Source organism: Choloepus didactylus (assembly GCF_015220235.1).
Source record: "Choloepus didactylus isolate mChoDid1 chromosome 25 unlocalized genomic scaffold, mChoDid1.pri SUPER_25_unloc1, whole genome shotgun sequence".
Lineage (NCBI taxonomy): Eukaryota > Metazoa > Chordata > Mammalia > Pilosa > Megalonychidae > Choloepus > Choloepus didactylus.
In genome coordinates this window covers 5,262,213-5,286,695 of record NW_023637606.1, presented here as the reverse complement: position 1 = coordinate 5,286,695, position 24,483 = coordinate 5,262,213, and the positions used below count along the sequence as shown (strand labels likewise).

At 44.6% G+C, this 24,483-nt stretch overlaps 1 protein-coding gene and 1 pseudogene across 1 annotated transcript; one reads left to right on the top strand and one right to left on the bottom strand.

Annotated features, from left to right (window-relative positions):
- ACER1 (alkaline ceramidase 1) lies at nt 1-22,764 on the top strand. Its single transcript, XM_037823912.1, has 6 exons — nt 1-93; nt 17,856-17,970; nt 18,056-18,197; nt 19,011-19,148; nt 22,320-22,457; nt 22,596-22,764. The coding sequence occupies exons 1-6, from the start codon at nt 1-3 to the stop codon at nt 22,762-22,764; spliced, it is 795 nt and encodes a 264-aa protein (XP_037679840.1).
- Nucleotides 16,312-17,020, bottom strand: LOC119525259 (annotated as a pseudogene).
- Nucleotides 22,765-24,483: the final 1,719 nt, after the last annotated feature.

The following is a 24,483-nucleotide window of genomic DNA, read 5'->3' as shown; positions in this document are numbered from 1 at the left end:
ATGCCCAGCATCTTTGCCTACCAGAGCTCCGAGGTGGACTGGTGTGAGAGCAACTTCCAGCACTCGCAGTTTGTGGCCGAGTTCTACAACACGGTGAGGGCCCCAGGTGGGCAGGTGGGAGGGCTAAGGACAGGGGAGCCTCACCAGTCTGGGGTTCAAAGCCCTGGGCTCCTCCACGTCCTCGCTGGGGAATCTCACCCGAGTGGTTCTCCTCTCCAAGCCTCGGTTTTCTCACCTGTTAGGCCAGGAGCGCCGGCTTTCATTCATTTCTGTGTTCCTACAGCCAGTCTTTATTTGGCACTCGGCCCCGCGGTAGGTTTCAGAGACACAGCAGGGAACTGTGGCAAGTGCCACTCTCTGCCCTCAAGGGGCTCAAAAGCCAGCAGGAGAAGTGACGATTTGACTGCAGGCATTCTAAACACAGTGGGGCTGGACTGTCTGCTTTGAGGGGCCTCCTAAGCCAGTTTTGGGGAAGGGAACCAGGGAAGGCTTCCTGGAGGAGGTGACTGTGATTTGTTCCAAGCTGTACTTGACTGTACAGCCCAGGGTGAACCGTGCATCCTGGTTTTAGCACTGAAAGTCCCATGTCCCTGGGAAAGCCATCACTTCTGGACCTTCTGGAATGGTTGGTCACCCAACCCCAGATCCTGGGATGGTGCCACATTGGAAGCACTCAGAAGCCCTGGACTGCATAAACAATGATGGCACTTAGCCACTGTGTGCTTGAGAGAGGCAGGCAGCTACAGATGCAGGCATGCACTGTGTCCCCACGCGGGGTGCTGGGTTCACCAAGGCAAGTGAAGCCAGGGTGCTTGCCTGCTGGGAGCTCCCAGGATATAGTGCGACACCGGCAAAGTCTTAGCTCTGAGCCTTGTGCACACAACAGGCTCAATAAATTCTGAGGAATACGATCATACAAATGTTTTATTGAGCACTTACCGTGTGCCTGGTGTATGCTAAAAACGTCATAGGGAAAAAATCTCATTTACTGTCCACGGAGGCATTGGGAGTTGGGCACATTGTATGTGCTACATGAGTCGACCTCATTCTCCAGAAGAGGACCCCAGAAGTTCAGGGAGGTGGAGATGTCTAGGAATTGCCTCAGCAGATTTGAACAGTGGACTTTTCGAGAAAGCTGTTTTTTTGGGGGGTGTGTGTTGTGCCTGGATTTCTCATATCCTTTATCTTTGACTTCGTGGCTTCCCTGAGATGGGAGGTGGGAGTCGGAAATTCAAGGGTTTTCCCATATTCTCCTGGCCAGATTTCCTCACTCTTTCTGATCCTCTATAGGCCCACCTGTAAAATGGGAGAGGCAGAATGCATTGATTCCTGGGGACTGAGAAGAGTTGGGGTGCTGGGATCCCCCTTTCTTGGCAGTTCCCTGGGTATGGAATGTTCTCTGCTCACCCACCCTGGGGGGGCCCCCCCAGAGAGGATGCTGAGAGTGAGCTGTGCCTGGGTCTTGCTCTCAGGTAAAATCCCACTCAACTCACCCACCCCCTTACTGTCTCTGAATGAAGTAAATTGACCATCGCGTAGATACTCTCTAATGGCTGAGGTCTCTAAGTTTTTGTTTTTCTTTTTTTTTTTTTTTTTAGCCAATTCACATGTTAGAAAAGAGCTTTACATCGTCACCATTACCCACATTCCAGATATCTATCAAGCAGAAACAAAGTTTCATAAGATGACACTTGCTTGTCCTTGGTGTGGATCCACTTGGACATTTTCTCTTCTATTCTATTAGAAAGACTGTGTCAAAATGGATTTGGAATGAGGACTAGAAACAGAATTACTTGTTGCAAAGGGTTTCCCAGGCTCTTTAGAGTTATCTGAGCATCCCCGAGGAGCTCCTCTCCAAAGTGCTTCCGAGATCACAAAACTATCACCATAGATAACAAATCATATAGCAAAGTTTTCCTGGAAAGATCCAGATCATAAATATTATTTTTGTTTTTCTTTTGGTTTTGTGGACATAGAGTGTCTGTTGCTATGACTCAATTTGTCCTCTGTAACTCAATAAGCAGCCACAGACAATACGTAAACCAATGACTGTGACTGTGTGCCAATAAAACTATATTTATGGACACTAAAATGTGAATTTCATATAATTTTCACCATCACAAAAATTACCCTTCTTTTATTTTTTCCACCTTCTTAAAAATCTAAATATCATTACATGGGCCATATGTACAAAAACAGGGGGTGAGCTGGACCCACCTGGGAGCCAAGTTTGCCAGGTATAGTTTATAAAAAAAGTCATAATAACCAGTCAAAGCATAAACAATAATTTTTTTTTTTCTTATCGAGTTTATTTTGTGGTGAACATGGACCACACTCACATATCATCAGTGTTGGAGTAAAAAGTACAGGCTTCCTGAAATTTGGCAACCTTTATTGGGAGATGGGTTGACAAATGGCCCCGGTCAATTGTGTGGACTTTTAGGTACACACAAAGAAGCAACCCCAATAGGCAACAAGATTTACACTCAAAGATGTTCCCGAGCCATTTGTAATTGCAATAAATAGATGAATAGATGTAATGGGAACCAAAAACTTGCTATCAAATATGTCAATGGAATGCATTCTGGCAAAATGCTATATAGCTACTTAGAAGCATTTTTTTTTTATCTAGGTATGGAAATGAAAGAGTATATAGAAGAATAATTTTTTAAAATGTGTTCTCATTTATTTCATCATGATCCATTTATGGGCCACGACCCACAGTTGGGAAACACTGCTCTAAAGAATCTTTTGGTTTGTCACTTTTGCTTTCAAGGAGTTCCAAGCCTGGGGTGGGGGTAGGTCGAGCCCAGCTACACAGGGTCAGGACAGAGAAGATGCAGAAGACTCAGTCCAGGGGTTGGGAGACTTCCTGGAGGGAGGGCACCAGGAGTTGGGGTTTGTAGGATGAATAAGAGTTTGCTAGTGGGGTAGGAGTCAGGAGAGGAAATAGAGTGTGAAAGGTCTGGGAATAAAAGAGGGGTTTGGCCAGTTTTGGGAAAGAGGAATGTGTGTTCCTGTAGCTCGAGGATGGAGAGAGATAGATGAACAAATCTTGAATGCTGAGTTAGACTGCTTGAAATTTATCCTGTTTTCATTGATGGGTTCATTCATTCATTCACTGGCTGTAAACCAGCCTATGCTGGGTGATGCTGGAGTCCCAAAGAGGTTCAGAGCTGGGGAGATGGGGGTCCAGAATTAGAAACAGATTCCTCCAGCCCCAGAGGTTAGCTCAGGCAGGGAAGAACAAGAGGCTGGAAGGGGAGCCACGCGGGGCCGGGGAAAGGGCGTGAGGCCTCTCCTGGCTGAATGGGGAGGGCATGCGGATGCTGTGAGCTCCAACTCTTAAAGAAAGAGTAAATGTTCTCTAAGGCACTCAAGGCAGAGGGAGCCGAATTTGCAAAGGTCTCAAGGGGGAAGTGCATAGGCAGAACCCAGGTTGTCTGTAGGGGAAGGCCTTAGTGGGGAGAGAAATGGCCGGAGAGCTTCCCTGGAGAATGCCAGGCTGAGGCTTCATTCTGAGGGCACTGGGGAGCCATGGGTGGCTTTTGAGCAGGGGAGAGTCATGCTGTGGGGGCAGCTGGGGTGCCTCTGTTGCATTTCACATGTGGGCTAGGAGGGGCAGGGTGCGAAGTCAAGGGGTGGGCAGCCTGGTGGCCTCCAGGGGTGGCTTCCTTCTGGGCAGAGGGCTGCAGAAAACTTAGGAGCCCTTCAAGAGCAGAAGTTTCAAGACTCCTCCAGCTGAAGTTTCAAGGCTGCTCCAGCAGAAGTTTCAAGGCTTCTTGGCTCCTGGCTGCTGGATTATTATAGCAAAGGGTTGGCACGGCTGGCTGGCCAGGAGTCTGCTGTGCAAAGGCACTGAGGTGCAAATGAATAGGGTGCGTCTAGGGGGAGGGGACACCAGAGAGACAGGGGAGGTCAGAGTGGAGAAGGTGTGTGCATGGGTTGGGGGGCAATGTCATCTGCAGGGCCCCCACCTCCTGCACCCTCCCCCTCTCCAGCACCCTCCCCATCTCCAACACCCTTCCCATCTCCAACACCCTCTCACCTCCTCTACAATGGTTTCCCTGATGTTGGCTTCTACAGCCAGCTTCCAGCTCCTGGCTCTCCCCGAGAGCTGTGTGAGCCAGAGGAAGACCCTGCTTCTCTGAGCCCCTGGCCATTGAGCTCTGAACCACAAGGGTAGACTGAGACCTGTGCCAGTTTGGATGTATTATGTCCCCCAAAACACCATGTTCTTTGATGCAATCTTGTGGGGGCACAGGTATTAGTGTTGATTAGGTTGGATCCTTTGATTGAGTGTTTCCGTGGAGATGTGACTCAATCAACTGTGGGCAAGACCCTTGACTGGATAATTTCCATGGATGTGTTACCACAACCATTTGAGGTGGGTCTTAATTGAATCACTGGAGTCATATAAAGGTGTTCACCAAGACAAGGAGGTGCAGCATCCAAGAGAGACACTTTGGAGAACACACAGGAGCTGAGAGAGGAGCTGGAGCACAGCCCAGGGTCAGCAGACACCAGCCACGTGCCTTCCCAGCTAATAGAGGTTTTCTGGATGCCCTTGGCCTTCCCTTGGTGAACGTATACTTGTTTTAATGCCTTCATTTGGACCTTTTCATGGCCTTCAGACTGTAAATTTGTAACCAAATAAACCCCCTTTATAAAAGCCAATCCATTTCTGGTATTTTGCATAACAGTGGCATTGCAAACCCGAACAAGACCCAATGGCGCCCTCCCTCCTCTATCTTCCTCCCCCTGCACATCCAGAGCAAAATCGATTACCCGGCACAGACAGTGAGTTGGACACTGTCTCTACCCTTGGGGAAGACAGACATCATCAGCTGAAAAATCACATGCACAAAAACCACGTGTTCACTATCAAGACTGTGATATGTCCTGGGCCCAGACAGCCATGGGGTACTAATAGTACTTAATTTACTGGACTGTGGAGAGGATAAAACAGATCCAGAACAACCCGATGTCCATCTGCTGATGAATGGATTTATAAGACATGGACCATTCCCAGAATGGATGATTACTCAACCCTAAAAAGGAACGAAGCACTGATTCACACTACAACGTGGATGAGCCTTGAAAATGTGAAGGAATCCGGTCACAGAAGAACATCTATTGTAGGATCCATTCACGTGAAATGGCCAGAGTAGGCCAATTTATACATCTATATCCATATCCATATCTGTATCTCTAGCTTCTGGCATATTCTAAGCATTGAATAAATTGAAGGCATCATCATCAGAAGTAAATGCAGCCCAGAGAGATGTGAAAGTGACATTTATTAATTTTATTTAATAAATAGCACTTGCTATAGTCCTCATAACAACCCTGTGAAGTAGGTCCTCATTCTCCCGATTTTACAGATGGGGAAATAAAGGCTCAGAGACGGTAAGTTCCTTCCCAGGGTTTCACAGACGTAAGTTGGGTGTCTGGGGTTGCGCCCAGCCCACCTCATCCCAGAGCCTCTGGCAATCACATGCAATGAGGCGTCTCAGTTGCTGAGAGATTAACAATTAGTTGGGTGCATCTTAATTCTTGTAAGTGAGTCATGTGCTGGGAGGGGCAGTGACTGGCTCCAAGCCCCTCACCCAGCACCACTAATGGGTACAAGTTAGGTGTCCTCGGCAGGTGGTAAGAGCTGGTGGCAGGTGGCAGGAATTTGAGCTTTGGCAAAGAGGGGAAAGAGCTAGGGGGTGTTTTGTGACGTTCACTGATTCAATTGACTGGGTAACTTTGAGCACCTACTGGGTGCCCAGTGTAAGAGGTGCTGGGGACACAGTGGGAGAGTAAACGGCTGTCACCTGCTCTCACAGAGGTTACAGTCCAATGGGCAGAGGGGAGACAATAAACAAAGCAAGAAATGAGTAAGTGGACTCTCAGATGAAACGGGATTGTGAGAGAAGGTGTTTGGGGAGTGGGGGGACGGAGGTGCTGTGGCTTCATCCTGGGTGGGTTGGGGAAATGAGAGAAAGGGGCTCCCCCACTGCCTTCTCCCAAGGCTGGGGTGGGGAGGCAACTCAGCTCAGTCTCCCTCCCTTCTTCTCCCCCTCCCTTCCTCCTTCTTCCCTCTTCCCTTCTTCCTTTTTCTTCCTCCTTCCCTCCTCTCCCACCTTCCCTCTCTCCTCCCTCTCTCCTTCTTTCCTTCCTTCCCTCCTAACTTTTCCCTCTCTCCCTCCTCCTTCTTCCTCCCTCCCTTCCTCCCTTTTTCTTTTGCTTTCCTTTCCTGTGCTCTCCTCGCGTCTCCTCTCCTCTCTCCCTCCCTCTCTCCTCTCCATCTCTCTCTCTCTCCCTCCTTTCCCTCTTCCAGCACTGGATATTGAGCCACATCTGTTTGGCAGACACTCTGTGGCCCTAGTTTGGAGCAGTAACCAATTCTAGAATCACAGCCACACCGCCAGTCTTTACAGCACACGTATTTATTATGTACATGTGTGATCTGCATGTATTATTCTCGACAAAAACCTCCTGAGCCCCTATTGTGGACCAGGCACTGTTCTCAGATACTGGGTCCCCAGCAGTGACCACAGCAGACAAAGCTCCCTGCCTTCCAGAGCTGAGCAAAATGGGGCTCAGAATATCCCCCCCACTCCCACCACCGCCACATCCTAGCTAGATCCATCCCATGAAAGCAGGGACTTTTGTTTCAGGGACTGCAGGGAATAGTTGTTGAGTGAATGAGTAAATGAATGAATGATGAGAGAAGTCACCTGCACCTGCTTGGGCTGGACCAGGGAGTGTGGCCCACGTGTACAGGTGCCTGCCCTGCCTTGCAAAACCTGGGTGGGGTAAGAGGTTGGGAAAATGTGGGGACACTTGCTGGAGGGCAGGGAGGGAGAGAGCACTTGGCATTCGGGCTGATCTGATGCTTTCAGACTCCAGAGCCGGTTGGAGCTCATTATCACAGGATCCAATGTGGGACATCATCCCATCCTACATGCTCAAGGTCATTATCACAATTCCTTGCTTCGATTCTGCTCATCTCTTGGCTTGGAGTAATCAAACCAATAATCAGCCTGTGATGATTATTTTCATCAACAACGATGGCAGCCACAGCAGCCTGTGCTGTTTCCTGAGCCTGTGCCACGCACCTGGCAATGCCACCTTTCCATTCCTGGCCTCATGCACACGTCTTGGCAACCCACAGGGTAGGATTGATTCTTCTCTCCCATTTTACAGATGCAGGAAACCGAGGCTCAGATACATTAGTTCACACAGCCAGGAGGTGGGAGCACCTTCTCTTAACCAGTGCCTCCTGCCTAGCCCTTCCTCTCTTTTAAGGCAGGGGGTAAAAGCAAGCTCCGGAGCTCCACCATGCTGTGGAACCTCAGAGAAGGCACTTCCCCTCTCTGATACTCAATCCCTTCCTCCCCAAACAAGTGCTGGAAACCAGACCCATGGGGGCATGAAGGGATTTGAAATGACCTCTGTCAAGTTCTATGATCAGAAGATGAGAAAGGCACAATCGGAGCGCCATGTATCCAGAACTTTCTCTGTGAAAGACCTTCTGCTGAGTTTCCCATCTGAGCTTGCTTCGAGATCCGGTCAATAGGAAACATTAACTGAGCACCTACTAAATTCCATTCCCAAGGAGACAGTGGTGAAGGTGGAAGACACATCTACAGCCCTCAAATCGACATTTAGCAGGAGAGGCAGACAGAGTTCAGCAGGACAAGTGTTAGGAAAGGAGGAAGACGCAGGGCACAAAGGAAAGCGACCTGGCTCTGCTTTGGGGGATTGGGGAGTCTTTATGGAGAAGGGGCTGCTCAGGCTAATGGCAGAAGAGGGATTGGCCTGGGAAAGAGGGGCAAAAGGGAAGGAGAGTATCCCAAGCAGAGGGAACAGTATGTGTGAAGTCCTGGAGGTAAGAGGTACACCTGGATTATAAAATTGAAGGTGAATATTGGTGAGCTATAAGCCAAGTTTAAGAGTTTGGTTTTTATTTGTGGGAGCCACAGATGTGTTTCAAATGGAAGCATTATGGTTTGGGAAACTGGTTGGCTTGGCTTCTTCAGGAATGTGTCAATGTACCCAAAGGCTTTCACTGTTTGGCTGAAAGAAGAGGGAACATTGGGTGTGTTGGGGTGCATGTGTGCACAGCGCATATGAAAGGACCTGAGGCAGAAGCATGCACAAGAAGAAGCTGGTGGAGAGGTTGGCCTGGCCCCTCTCCCACCCACCCCCAGACCACTGAAGAGGGGGGAAACTAGGCCAGAATCCTAGTGACTATCTGTTGATTTTGCCCATCCAGCATTCATTGCCTCATTTTCCTTTGGGCAACCAACTGCTCCTTGCCTACTGGTCTTGAATGGGGTGGTTGGACAGGAGCTTTCCCACCTCTGGCCAAGGCTGGGAAGCAGCATGGGCTACACTCTCCAGAATTTAAGTCTTGGACCTGGACGAACACAATTTTCATTCACGCCCAAAATTGCCCCCTGAAGAGATCATCCATTGGAAGCTCAGAGCTGCTCTCATTTCTGGTTATCCTTGTTTTTCAGGAATTCTTTGATCACTGAGCTCAGTGTAAAAAATAAATAAATATTGAAAGATGATAGATAAATGAGTGAATAAATAAATTTTACATATATAACATATATGTATTACATAGATACATTTATTTATAGCATAAGTTCATCAGAATTGTTTTCTGTTGCTTGTTACCAAAGAACTCCAGCTAATACATTAGTGATCCAATTCTGTTGGATTTGAGCCATAGAGAGCTAGCCTAATCAAAAACAAAGAACAGATCAACAAGAACAACAACAAAGAGAATGCATTGGAAAGATACTGGAGTATCTTAGAAAATGGAAAGAGGTTTACTTGGGAAGGCTGGAAACCAGGGCAGCTCTGGAAGACTTAGTAGAAGGGCAAATACTGCCCTTGAATATTTAGGTTTGCTCTCAGCCTTGTCCACTCATGGTTGCAAGATGGCTGCCACATCTTAAACATCACAGCAGTGTCCAAAGGCCTCTTCATTGGGTCTGACATCAAGAAGGAGAATTTTCCTACGAGGCTCCTGTTAGACCTTCCTGCTTATCTCAGAGGTCAGAATTACATCACACATCCCTTCCTTTATCAATCATTGGCAATGAGTTAAGTCCTGCCATTCTTCAAGGACATGGCCTCCTGATGGCTGAACAACACTGAGATTTATTTAGCATGGAAGGAAGGGATATATATATATATATAATTAAATATAGGTTTAGCTGCTGTAGTAGAGACCTAAAAAAGAGTGGTTTAAAAAAGGTAGAAATTTCTTTCTTTCTTACATAACATCCAGTCATAATCACCCCAGGACAGGTGTGAATACTCTCTTGGTATCTGGGACCCAAGCTCCTTCTATAGTTGCCATCTCTAGGCCAGAGCATTCATCTGAATGGTCCAAGAAGCAGCCCCATCACATCTGTATTCCATTAGAAAAAAGGTAAGGGGAGAATATGCCCTTTCCCTTTAAGAGCACAACCCGGAAGCTGCCATCATTCTTTCTGCCCACATATTATTGGACAGAACATAGTCACATGACCATGTCTAGCTCCAAGGGAGTCTCGGAAATGTAGTCTTTAGCTAGGTGGCCATGTACCCAGTTAAAAATATCTGTTACTATAGAAGAATGAGTGAATTGAAAGAGCCTCGGTCAGTTCTTAGTCCCTCCCTGGGTCTGAGGCCTGCCTCTCTGAAAAGATATGTCCCCCTAAAACTGCACCAAGTCATAGTTTGGTTAACGGGGAAGAAGGGAGTATGGTTGTTGTGTAGTCAACCGCCATTGTCTGCCATAATCTCCATGTTCTTGGTGGCCATTATTGCTATGACTTTTAACTCATTTTTTATTCATAAAACATTGATTGATGCCTATGAGCCACTTTCTGTTGCTCATAAACTGGGCTCTGACCCTTCTCACAGGAAACTCACATGTCTTTGGGGTCAGCTGGGTGACCAGGGCTAGAACATAGGACCACTCTGAGAGTCAGTATCTTCTACAGTGTTGGTATGCTCATAGATACTTGACCAGATTGCTTTGAGGATAAGTTTCTGGAAATAATAAACTTTGCCTGAGGCTTGGTACCTAGAAGATATCTAAATATAGGAAGACAGGTAAATAATCTACAGATAACTCATCAAACAGCATGGCTGTGCAATCACAGAGTTCTGAACAAGGTGCAGCCATATCTGCTGGCCTCAATGTGTCCTCCTCTTCCCCCAGGAAATCTTTCCTGGCCACCTCAGAGCCCACAATATTTCCTCTTTGTCTCAGTTAGCTAATGCTGCATAACAAATCATCCTAAAACTTACTTGCTTGGAACAATGGTAATTTTATTTTGCTTATGTGTCTGTGATCTGGGCAGTGCTTGACAGGAACAACTCCTCTCTGCTCCAGCTGGTGTAAGCTGGGGTGGCTTCAAGACTGGGGGCTGGAATCATCCAAAGATTTGTTCAGTCATGTGTTTGGCATCTTGGCTGGGAAAATCATGGAGCTGGTGGCTGGAACAGCTGGGGCTCCCCCAGCATCTCTATCTTTATGTGGTTTTTCCACATCTCTACAGCGTGGTGGCTTCCAGACTCTAAAGTCATGGGTTCCATAAGATAGACAGGTGGAGACCACAATTCCTTTCAAGACCCAACCTCTGCACACTTGTCAGCTCCACTTTACTGTTTATGTGAATGTCTTTGCTTCCTTCAGACCAAGAGCTCTAGAAACCGGACATTGAAAGGGCTGTCTTTCTGAATCCCAGTCAATCAATTGGTAACATCAAAGCGGTTGATTGAAGAATTGATCAATTGCCTTATAGATTGATGATTTGGAAGACTGAGAGTTTGATTGATATATCAACAGATAAATTGACAGGCTGACTGTTAGGTCAAGGGATGGGTTAATCAAGGTCCATTCACCTGACTCATGGGTGGTGGTTTTGATAGGTCAACATGATTTTTTCTCTCTTTTTTAGTTTTTTTAAAAAATAACTTTTTTATGGTGACATAATAAAAATACAACCCAAAAGTCTCCTATTTAACCACTTTCAAGTGTACAATTCAGTGATATTCATTACATTCACAATGTTGTGCTACCATCACCACTATCAGTGACCCAAACTTGTCCATCATCCCGTTTTGCCCATCATCCCAAATGGAAACTCTGCTTCTATTAAGCAATAACTCCCCAGCCCCCTTCAGCTCCTGGTGACCTGTACTCTACTTTCTGTCTCTATGAATTTGCATTTTCTAGGCATTACATATAAATGGAATCATACCATATCTTCCTCTTCTGTCTGGCTTATTTCATTCAATTTAAGGTCTTCAAGTAGCAGGTTGTAGAGGTATCAGAACTTCATTCATTTTTCAATGTGATCTTTTAAAGCATAAACCAATCTATGTTGCTCTCCTGCTTAAAATCCACTAATGGCTTCCCATAATATTTAGAATAAAACACACTTTCACCACAGGCAACGTGGCACTGTGTCTGCTCCCATGGTGATTGGGTGAACCCATTTCCCACCTCTGTCCCCCACCACTTCAGTCACACCACCCACTTTTTATGCCCACAACTGCTGTTTTGCGCTTTATTTCCTCTGACAATGCCATCAGCATGGGCCTTAATTAGTTCATTGGAGCACTATATAAGCTCAGACAGAAGGAGTGAGCTTGCTACAGCGAAGAGGGACACTTTGAAGTATGCACAGGAGCTGAGAGAGGAGGTGCAGATGAGAGCCAGTTTGAAGATGGCCATTGAAAACAGACTTTCGCTATGAAGAAGCTAAAAGAGGACAAATGCTCCAAGAGCAACTGAGAGTGACATTTTGAGGAGGAGCTGCAACCTAGAGAGTAACATCCTAGGAGAAAGCCATCTTGAAACCAGAACTCCGGAGCAGAAGCGAGCCACGTGCCTTCCCAGCTAACAGAGGTTTTCCAGACAACACTGGCCATCCTTCAGTGCCAGTACCTGATTGTTGATGCATTATCTTGGACACTTCATGATCTTAAGACTGTAACTGTGTAACCAAATAAACCCCCTTTTATAAAAGCCAATCCATTTATGCTATTTTGCAAAAAGGCAGCATTAGCAAACCGGAACACCATCCAAAGAATACAATCATTGGCTCACAGTTTCATCACATAGTTGTGCATACAGCCCCATGATCAATTTTAGAACATTTTCATTACTCCAGCATAGAAATAAAAATAAAAAAGAAAACCCAAAACATCCCATACCCCATATTCCCCTTATTATTGCCCCTTAGCATTGGTGTGGTACATTTGTTACTGAAATAATATTAAAATATTACTTTTAACAATAGTCTGTAGTTTGCAGTATTGTGTGTAGGCACAATTTTTCCCATATACTACTCTATTATTAACTCCTTGTAGCAGTAATGTTCATTTGTTCTAGTTCGTGAAAGACCGTTTTTATATTTGTACTGTTAACAGGTGATAATAATTTTAATGGTGTATTTTATTTACTTTGGTATGTCCCAAATATTTTCATTTCAACACATAAGCAAGATAAAAATTATTAGTGAGATATTTTATGGTCTTTTTTTTTGTACTAAGTCTTTGAAATCTGGTGTGCAGTTGCACATATAGCACATCTCAATTGGACATGAAATTTTCATCAGAAACACTTGATTTGTAGTTGGAGTTCATAAAATTTACAGTTGACAAAACCTTGTTTGTTTATCTGCTGATGGGGTATAGCAATTAGCTATGTTTTTTTGTTTTCAACTTTCGTGCCATGAACATGAATCATTCTTGCAATCAGAAGAAAACAAGTAAGTCCCTTTTCCAAATGAATAGATGTAGTAATGGTTGAGCTATTTCATAAAAAATCAAGTGATTTTGATTTTAATTATACTCTTTTAGAACTTAAATTAGCTACCTTTAGAAATATACAAAGGTAGAGCCATATATTAGCTGTTTGTTTAAATTTGAAGAATGGCTTGAACTTACATATAAATCTTTTGTTGTCCTGTGAAAAAAAATCTAAACCTCATTGTCATGTTGAAAATAAATATGGTATGGCTGCTACACTGCAATCTAAAACTCAATCAAATCTTCCTTTGTTGTCCAAGGTTATTATATACATAGAGGATTGAATAAGGTTGTCAGTAGGTGTATATTATTATGACCTCCAGAATTTCTTTTGATGTTAGAATCCTGAACAAGTAAACCATACTTTGCAAAAAAAAAAATATATATATATATATAGTTGAAAAAGTAGATTCATATCCCCAAGTTGTTCCAAATTTGCTTAAAATTTTCCAATGACTGAATTGGTAAAGAGCTTTTAAACTTAAATGGAAATTAATTTAAGTTAAATAAATCTAAAAATCCAGTTCTTCAGACACACTAGCCACATTTCATATGCCCAATAGCCATGCACGGCCAATGGCTATTATATTGGATAAATGCCCCTAGGGAAGGGGTTGGCAAGTTTTTTCTTAAAAGTCCAGATAGTGAATATTTTTGACTGCGAGGACCATTTACCATCTCTGTAATAACTACTAGAACTCTGCCATCTTGAAAACAGCCATAGATGATACATAAATGAATGGGCATGGCTGTGTCCCAATAAAACATTATCTGTTCTTCTATTGTCATTGGTTTTGTTGTCAAGGTAATACTGATGTCAGAAAATGAATTGGGAAGTGTTTTCTGGAAGAGACGGTAGAATTGGTCTTCTTTAAATGTTTAGTAGAACTCTCCAGTGAAACCCTCCATGGCTGGAGTTTTCTATTTCAGAAGTTTTAAAATTACTAATTCAATTTCATGAATATAGGGCTATTCAAGTTATCTATTTCATATTGGGTAAGTTAAGGTAGCTTATGTTTTTCTAAGAATTAGTCCATTTCATCTAAGTTGTCAAACTTATTTGTGTAGGATTGTTTGTGGTATCCCCTTATTATCTCTTTCTAAAAACTTTTTACTTTGCAATAGCTTCAAACTTGCAAGACAGTTGCAAAAATAATACAAAACCGATACAGAGAACTCCAACATACCCCCGGATACCCAGATCCACCAACTTTTAACATTTTGCCTCAATTGCCATATCCACCCATCTATCTATCAATCATCTAACTATCTACCTACCTACCTACCTACCTATCCATCCATCCATCCATCCATCCCCCTCTCTATCAAACTATCTCTATCATCTATCTATATCTAATCTTGATCATCTATATCTATCTTATCCTCAAGGATGCTCAAGGAGCTCACAGTCGAATAGCCAACTACTGAGTAAACCGAGTCACAGAGTGGTAAATGACTTATCCAATGAGGTAGAAATGGCTAAATACCTGGAAATATGGGACAGAGCTGGGAAGAGGGCAGGGCACAGCTCTTTATAAATAAAACCTCTTTGCCTAAAGAGCAATATTGCAAGCTGTTCTGGTTTGCTAATGCTTCCCGTTATGCGGAGTACCAGAAATGGATTGGCTTTTATAAAGGGGGTTTATTTGGTTACAAAGTTACAGCCTTAATGCCATAAAAGTGCCTGAGCAAAAGCAGCAATGATAGGGTACCTTCACTGATTAACACCAATGGCATCCAGAAAACCTCTGCAGCTGGGAAGGCATGAGGCTGGCATTTGCTCCAGGGTTCTGGATTCAAAATGGCTTTCTCCCAGGACATTTCTCTCTAGGCATCTGGGGGTGTTCTCTTAGTTTCTCCCAAACAAACACAGGACTACTTTCAATGGCCGTCTTCAAAATGTCTCTTTAAGCTGCAGCACCGAGTTCCTTCTGTCTGAGGTCTTATAGGGCTCTAGTAAACTAATCAAGACCCACACTGAATGGGCGGGGCCACACCTCCATGGAAATAATCTAATCAAAGATATTTACCCACGGTTGGGCGGGTCACATCTCCATAGAAATACTCAATCAAAAGGTTCCAACCTAGTCAACACCAACAAGATTGCACCAAAGAACATGGCATTTGGGGGGACACAATACATCCAAACTGGCATACAAGCTTACAGAAATACATTGCAAAATCTGCTTGCAAAGAGCTTTAAAATAGTTTCCAATTTCCAACATCACTGAATTCATTTCTCGCAATGAGTCATTACCTAATGGCATTTCTGCACTTGGCCATAAAGACTTGGGAACTGCCGCCAGTCTGGGACCCCATAATCCATAGGAAGCTTGAAATCAGGAAGTATCAGATTCCAATTTTAGCATGGGGATCACATTAAAACAGCTTGATTGTATTCATGAGTTTTAAATGTGTAACACATTTATGATACTTCTACATGTAGACGTTGGAAAACTCTCCTCTAAGTCTCGCTCAGAGGATCTGAATATATAAGAAACACCAGAGAAATGAGAGATTTTGTCAGTGGCTTTCTGTATGTACATTGTTTTGGCTGTACAATGGCAGTGTTTCACTTAGATATTTTTGTAAGTAATCTAAACATTATACAGATAGATACAAAGACATCGTGTTCGGATTCATTGTGTACATCTATTCAGTTTACAACAGTTACATGGAAACACAAACCAGTGTAAGGCAATTTCTTTTTATATACTACACATAATCCTTGAAGAAAAAGGGTCAAGTTCACAAAGAATTATTCATTTCAGGTCTGATCATCTGTTTCAGTGATTTTCTTTTGCAGTGAAGTCATTTCAGTAGATCAAGCAATGAATAATTATAAAGGGTTGCTTTTGAATGCATAAACCATAATTATCCATAATCTATGTACTATTTTTATTAAAATTCAGTTTTATTGAGATATATTCACATATCATACAATCATCCAAAGTGTACAATCAATTGTTCATAGTACCATCATAGAGTTGTACATTCACCACCCCAATCTATTTTTTTAACATTTTCCTTATACCAGAAAAAGTAAAAATAAGAATAAAAAATAAAAGTAAAAAAGAACACCCAAATCATCTCCCCCATCCCACCCTATTTTTCATTTAGTTTTTGTCCCCATTTTTCTACTCATCCATCCATACACTGGAAAAAGGGAGTGTGATCCACAAGGCTTTCACAATCATATTGTCACCCCTTGTAAGCGACATTGTTACACACAGTTGTCTTCAAGAGTCAAGGCTACTGGGTTGCAGTTTGATAGTTTCAGGTATTTACTTCTAGCTGTTCCATAAGTGCTGCTTTTAAAGCTACTGACTAGAAAGGAGATACTACTGGCCTAATAATGCTACTAACTGGGAACAAGACAATTTTGGAGATGAGTTATTGCTCTGAGAATCAGATTTGATGCATAATCAATTTAGCATGCCCCTCCAAAAAAAAAAACTCCTTAATACATGAATTCTTAAATGCTACAGATACTCAGTCACTTCCTTCCAGTAATTCTTCATTTTGGAGAGGAGGCTTTTCTTCTCCAGGATGTTCTGACAGCCTGCTTTCTGATGAAGGGGTCCCTACAGCTTCAGATATTTTGTTTCTTGTGTTATCCTGTTCTGCTCCACATAAATAAACATGAGTAGGTCCTCTGGTGCTCCTCTGGGAGCTGGAACATCTAAACTGGTTTCTCCTGGAACTTCAACTACAATCCGATCTGTTCATGGAGGGCTTGAATGCTGTGAATATCCTGATACATCACATATGTTCGTCTTTCATTTTCTTTGTCATCGGTTAATTCACACAACCGCCGAACACAATCCTTAATTAACTCATGCAAAGTATCTTCCATTGCTGACAAGTCAGAAAGTTCCTGCTGCAGCCTCTTTTGCTAGGTTATTGCTCCAAAATCACTGAGAGCAGATCCTAGCCATCGAACACGGTTCTTAGACTTCTTTTGCAACCAGATTGTTTCAATCCAAGACATCGATGATGTCATCTGCTCTTCGTTTTTGTGCTCCCAGTTTTGTTGCAAACTTAATTAAGTCAGGAATAACTCCAGGAGCAGATACGAAAAAATCCATGCATTTTTTAGTTAAATAAGCCTCTGATACATCCAGACAAGGTCTCTTCACTTTTCTAGAGCTTTTCTCATGGACACATCTTGTACAGAATCTTCTAAGTTAATCCTTATTTTTGATGGCTGAGAGTTACTGTGCCAGAGCTGCCACTTTTGCCCCTTATTATCCTTTTGATATCTGCAGGTTCTGTAGGTTAGTAATTCCTGATATTAGTAATTTGTGTCTTCTCTCTTTTTCACTCTGCTTCGTCAATTTAATTGATTTTGTTTCCCTGAAGAACTAGTTTTTGTTTCATTGATTTTCTCAATTTTTTTTTTTTGTTTGTTTGTTCATTTTCAATTTGGCCCACTGGCTGTAGCTTGCTAATCCTGTTTAGAGCATTGCTTTTCTTTATCTATGAGGTTAAGACAGACTGATGACAACCACATGTGCAGTTCAGCTCATGGGAAGGGGTAAAAGCAATAGAGGATAGGCCTTCAACAGCTTCTCAAGAACTGACCTGAAAGTAGCAGATATCACTTACTTTCTTATACCATTGGCCATGCCCGGCCTTATGGCTACAGCAAGCTGCATGGGAGGCTGGGGGAGGTATCCTCTAGCTGGGTAGCTGAGAACCCAGCTACGACTTGGGGGAATCTATTTCTAAATGTACATGGAAAATTAATAGCCTTCACTACATTCATGGAATGAATGAATGGACCAGTAGAGATATGGAAGGAGAAACTGATTTATGGATGACTGGTTGGCTGTCAAGATTGGCCAAAAGAGTGACAAGTGGATAATTGATAGAGGAATGACATTGGATTGATTAATTGCCTATAAGGTGGCAAGTGACTAGTTGGCTAATGGCTGTGAGGGATTGGACAGAGGGGCAGCCTCTCCCATCTGAGACCTCCCCTCTCGGCCTCCCCCACCGAAATCCCTCCTCTCTATGTCTCCTTCTGCCCCCAGTTCAGCAATGTCATCTTCTTCATCTTGGGGCCTCTCATCATGTACCTGATGCATCCCTACACCCAGAAACGCTCGGGCCACATCTACCATGTCTGGGTCCTCTTCATGGTCATAGGTAGGTGAGGATCTGTGACAGTGGGGCAGGGGGGTGGAGAGAGGGACTGCCCCCTGACCACCTGTCCTTGTCCCTGCCCCTCCAGGTCTGTTCTCCATGTACTTCCACATGACCCTCAGCTTCCTGGGCCAGCTGCTGGACGAGATTTCTATCCTGTGGTTTCTGGCCTGTTGCTACAGCATCTGGCTGCCTCGCTGCTACTTCCCCACCTTCCTAGGGAAGAACAGGTGGGGTGGGGCTGGCTATCCGGATGGGGTGTGGGGGGATGCTGAGCCTTCTGTTGACCCTACCTGAACCTACCTGGCCCCTGACCACCCCAGGACTCTCCCTGACCCTGTCTGAGTTACCTGGACCTCCAGTCACCTGTATGCTGAGTGCTCTTGGGACTCTGGGAATTTGCCCCCCCCCCCAATGCCACCTGGTCCCATGGAATTCTCCTTTAGCTCACCTGGGCCCCAGGGAACCCTCCCCTGAGCCTATCTGGCCATCTTAATTTGGATCTGATGTGGGGTCCATAGAGTCTGTCATCTGATCCTCCTGGGTCACTTGAGACCCTCTTTTGACCTGACTAAGCCCCCTGAACTCCCCTAAAACTCCTGACTCTACCTGGTCTCACCTGGGCCCAAAGGACCAATTCTGTGAGCTCCTGGGACCCTTGAAATCCCCTTCCTGATCTCTCCTGAGCTCTTGGGAACACTTGTCTGACCTTTCCTGAGTTCACCTGGACCCAGATCCCTCCTCTGAACCCACCTGAGCTCCCCTGTATTTCTCGCCTGACCTCACCTGGGTCCTCTGACCCTTCTCCTGACCTGATGAAGCTCCCCTGTGCCTCCCTGAGACCCTCTCCTCATCCTACCCAACCCCAACCTTGCCCCCTTTTGACCCTGCCCGGGGCCAACCTGGGCCACCTGGGACCCTCAGGATCTTTTTCTGAGCCCAGTTGGGCTCCCTAGAACCCCTCTCCCCTTTTTCTTCCCCATCCACCTCTGCTACAAGATCTCCATCAGGCCCTGCTCACAACTGGGCCCCTCTCCCCACAGAGCCCGGTTCGCCCGCCTAGTTTTTGTCATCACCGTGGTCAGCACCTTCCTGTCGTTCCTGCGGCCCACCGTCAACGCCTACATCCTCAACTGCGTCGGGCTGCACATCTTCTACCTGGCAGTGCAGGAGTACAAGAAGTGAGTGGTGGCTCCCAGCACCCCTCCAGGGCATCAAGTTCTCATCCACTCCTCGTGACCTCCCTCCCTGGGAGGGAAGCCCTGTCATTACCCCACTTTATAGATGGGAGTCTTGAGGTCGGGCTGGGGAAACCCTCCATCCACTAGTGACTCGTAGGGTAGGGATTTGAACCCAAGGCTGGCTGGCCACATCTGTTCATTTTATCATGGAAAGCCCCAAACATATATAAAAGCATAGAGAATTGCCCCATAACCACCAGTGCCCACTAGTCAGCCCCAGGAACCAACAGCATTTTGTCAACCTGTGTTATCTATTTCCCCCATGGATGTCATCTAATTTTGCCCATAACATTTTCAGGATGGAACTCTCATGATAAGGACTTTTTTTTTTTTCAAACCCACAAGACGAATAGCAGAGATGCTTTCAAATGGGGCCATTTGAGGAAGGTTTAGAAAAAGGGTTGTCCACAAAGGAGACGGCAAGGTGTAGGAAAATCTCTAGGCATCATTTAGAACCCTGTGCTGGTGAGAGTGGCTTCCTGGGGCTGCCAAAATAAATTTCCACAAACCCGGTGACTTGAAACAACAGCAGTGTATTGTCTGAGTCCCAGAGACCAGAATCTTGGAACCGAGGTGTTGGCAAGTCCACGCTCACTCCGAAGTCTCTCGGAGAATCCTTCCTTGCCTCCTCCAGCCACCTCCAGAGGGCTACAGGTTTTCCTTGACTTGTGGTGGCATCTGTTTAAGTTCTGCCTCCCTCTACACATGGCTGTCTTCTCCCTGTGTATCTGCCTCCGTGTCCAAATGTCCCTCTTCTTCTAAGGACTCCAGTCATATCGGATTTAATCCAGTATGGCCTCATCTCAACTCAATCACATCCTCAAAGACCCGATTTCCAAATAAGGGCCCATTCACAGGGACATAGCTTTTAAATTTTATTGTTTATTTAAAAAAACTTTCTTTGACTAAATATTTGGAAATATTTTTAAACTGACGGATAGTTGCAAAAATCATACAAAACTCATACAGAGAACTCTGACATACTCCCTGCCCAGGTATCCAGATCTACCAACTTTTAATGTTTTGCCAAATTACCATGTCATTCTACCTATCCACCCATCATCCATCCAAATATCTATCTATCTATCTATCTATCTATCTATCTATCTATCTATCTATCTATCTATATCATGTCTCTCTATCTATATCTATCTTATCAATCTATCATTTATCTATGTATATCTATGTATCATCCATTATCTATCATGTGTCTATTTGTCCATCCATCCATGCATCCATCCATCACCTGTATCTATCATCTATCTGTCTATGTCTATCTGTCTATCTATCTATGTCTATTTATCTATCATCTATCTATGTATATCTATGTATACCTATCTATCTATCCTCTCTCCAGCATGTCTATTTATATCTATCTTATCAATCATTTATCTATGTATATCTATGTATCATCTATCTAGTATCTATCATGTGTCTATTTGTCCATCCATCCATCACCTATATCTATCTATCATCTATCTGTCTATGTCTGTCTATGTCTATTTATCTATCATCTATGTATATCTATGTATATCTATCTCTAACATGTCTATCTATGTATATCTATCCATCTTATCAATCTATAATTTATCTATGTATATATACATGTCATCTATCTATCTATCATGTGTCTATTTGTCTGTCCATCCATCCATCCATCCATCACCTATATCTATCTATCATTTATCTATCTATCTATGTCTGCTTATCTATCATCTATCCATGTGTATCTATCTATCATCTATATATCTATGTTTCTTTCTATCTTTCCTTCTTTCTAACCTATCTTCTAAACATTTGAGAGTAGGTTGTATATATTGTGCTCCTTGAACACCTAATCCTTCCAAGGTACATATCTTTGGGGGGGACATAACTAAACCCACAACAAGTAGGATTCCATGACCATCGGGAGACCTGCAGGGGAGTTGGGAAGGGCAGTAGATGGGAGTGATGATGAGAATCTGGAAGGAGCAAGCCCGTGGAGAGGGCCTCCTTAACAGAGCTGTGACTTCCGTTGCTGGTTGTAGCCAGCCTGAGGCAACCCTGCAGGGAGGGAGCCAGAGAAATAAGTATGCTGGAAATACCCCCCTCCACCCTTTGGTTTCCTGCTGGGGGTCCCCATTGGCCAACCCAAGTGGAAGTCAGGAGATAAAGGAGCCTGTGCCAGCCTCCAGGGCACAGGGAAGGTCTTAGCAGGGTAAGGATGGTTCTGGAGACACAAATGGAAGATACACTACAATGCGTCTAACAAAGCTCCTTCCTAAAAATAATGTCTAACACTCAGTTCATATTGCCATTTCCACAGTTTCTCAAAGATGCCTTCTTGCAACTGGCTTTGTTTAAGTCAGTAACATGTTACATAACCAACATCAAAAGGAGGAAACCGACTTCGGTACAATACTCTTAACTAGTCTGCAGACCTTATTCAGATTCCACCAGTGTTACTCTTTATGCTTTCCGATGTTCCCATTGCCCCATTTTAGGCTGGTGGGCTGAGCTTGTGCTTTTCATGATAAAGAAGTTGCTGCCTCTTTAATCCTTTAGACGCTCATTTCCATGGGAATTTGGGTTCACTCCGCTGTCAGAGAAACATAGATTCTGGTCTTGAGTTTGTCCCAAGGCTTGGCCCATAGACACACACACTCACCACTCAGACTCACATTCCTCTGGTTACACAGACATGAGCTTCTTGTGCAAATTCCACGTGTGCACGCACACTTAGACCCCCCAAATAGTCAAGCACACAGAAGGGCTCACTGGTTGAGTGTACAGATTCTGCAGTCTGAAAAACTTGGTCCAGATCCATCTCTGCCACTTACTAGTTGTGCAAACTTGCAGGGCTTGGGGGCAGAGAGGCATCATAACTTAATCTCATGTGCCTCAGTTTTCTCATATACAAAACGGAAGTAAGAGCATGGTTGGGAGGATGAATTAATATCTGAAGAGCTTTTAGAAGTGTGCCTGGCTCCCTGTAGGTGCTCAGCAGGTGTCAGCCTTAAGCAGATTGGGCAACATCAGCCTGTACTGAGGTACATCTCCTTGGCTGGGGGAGTTTCCCATCAGCACCTTCAGGCTGTGCTCTCTGAGTCAGGCTCTCATCTCCCTCCCTAGGACCAACAACAAGGACATCCGGCATTTGGTTGAGGTCTCCACGGTGCTGTGGGCTTTTGCCCTGACCAGCTGGCTCAGTGACCGCTTTCTGTGCAGTTTCTGGCAGCGGATTCATTTCTTCTACCTGCATAGCATCTGGTAAGCACCTGCCCAGAGGGGCTGGTCCCTCAGGCCCCCTTGGTGAGTCGGTCTTCCTGGGAAGTAAGGGTGGGGCTGGGGCATCCGTCTGACTGCAGTTGCACCTTGCACCCTCACCACCTTCTTGTCTTCCCACAGGCACGTGTTTATCAGCATCACCTTCCCTTACGGCATAACCGCCATGGTCTTGGTGGAAGGCAGCTATGAGATGCCAGGCCAAATCCTCAAAGTCCGCTACTGGCCGCGGGACACTTGGCCCGTGGGGCTGCCCTACGTGGAAATCCAAGATGACAACAAAAACTGCTGAGGCTTCCCAGCCTGTTGCCTACCGAACCACCTGCCAACACAGGTGTGTCTTGAGGACATAAGCCTGAATCAGGACTTCAGCCTTAGAGACACTCACGGTTCCTTCTTCCACCCTTCGTGTCCTTTTCTGCCCCATACCATGGCAGGGGATGGACACAATGACTTTTATGGAGAGCAGTCTGATGATCTTGGGTCTTGACTTTCATATCTCCCCTCCATAACCTGTCCCTGTCCTCTTTCAAGTTCTTCCTCTGTGTCCACTACTTCCCCATGGCTTTTATCACATGAATGGATGGGACTGGATCAAAGATGCTGTGCTGTCCCAGAATCTGATGAACAATGGCCCCAGGCTGTGGCTTGGTCCCTGGGCACCTAAAAAATATCGTTGGTCACTGCCAGACTCCTCGGACCTGTCTTTGACCATGACAATATCTCTTTTACTTGGGGGGCATTTCAGAGAGCGGACATGTCCTCAAGTTACCTCGTTCTATCCCCATGCTTGCATGCAGAGATCTCGCAGAACCTCCACATGCCCACACACATGTACCCACCTATTTGTGGGGTCATCAACACTGGTTGACAGCTGAGGGAAACTGTATTAGCCAGGGTTCTCTAGGGAAACAGAACCAACAGAAGATATCTGTAAATATGAGATTGTATAAAAGTGTCTCACGCAACTGTGGGGATGCGTGAGTCCAAATTCCGTAGGTCAGGTCGCGAACTGACAACTCTGATGCAGGTCTTTGATGAACTTCCCAGGAGAGAAAAGTTCTCTCATCTCTCTTAAAAATCTTAACTGATTGGATTAAATCCAATTGATTGGATTCTCTCATTGTGGAAGATACTCCTTTAGTTGATTGTGGATGTAATCAGCCACAGACGCAATCAATTGACATATTTAATAAACCAGCCTTCTGATTTATTAACCAGTCACAAAATATCCCTGCAGTAACGGTTAGGCCAGTGCTTGCTTGAGCAGACAACTGGACACCATCACCTGGCCAAGTTGACACATGAACCTCACCATCACAGAAACCAAGGCCCAGATTGGGCAATCTAGGTGGTGATGGTACACAGAGAACCAAGAGAGGAGGTGGAGGGGCCAGAACAGATTCTCAGAGGAAGGGGATGGTTTTGATGGTGGTTAAGAGCACAGGGCTTAGAGTCAGACACAACTAAACTTGAATCCCTGCTCCACCATGTTCTAGTTATACAATCTTGGGGAAGTGATTTTCCCTGCCTATGAAACTTGAGACCCTTGTCTGTAAAATGGAAATAATATTCCTTCTCACAAGGGATTTCTGTGTGAGTAAAATAAGTATGTGTGTATGTATGTATGTATGTTTATATGTAAAGTGCTTAGCATAGAGCCTGGCAAACATCCATCCACCCATCCACCCATGCATCCATCCATCCATCAATCTATCCATCCATTAGTATACCCATCCATCCATCCATCCATCCATCCATCCATTTATATATCCATCCGTCCATCCATCCATCCATCCATCCATCCATCCTTCATCCATCCATCCATTAATTTATCCATCCATTTATATATCTGTCTGTCCATCCATCCTTCCATCCATCCATCCATTAATTTATCCATCCATCTAGCTATTGAACTATCTAGTGAACCACCCATTTACTCTATCCTTTGATTTGCTGATCTATTAATTTATTCATCCATCCACCATTCATTCTTTCATCTATTATTTAT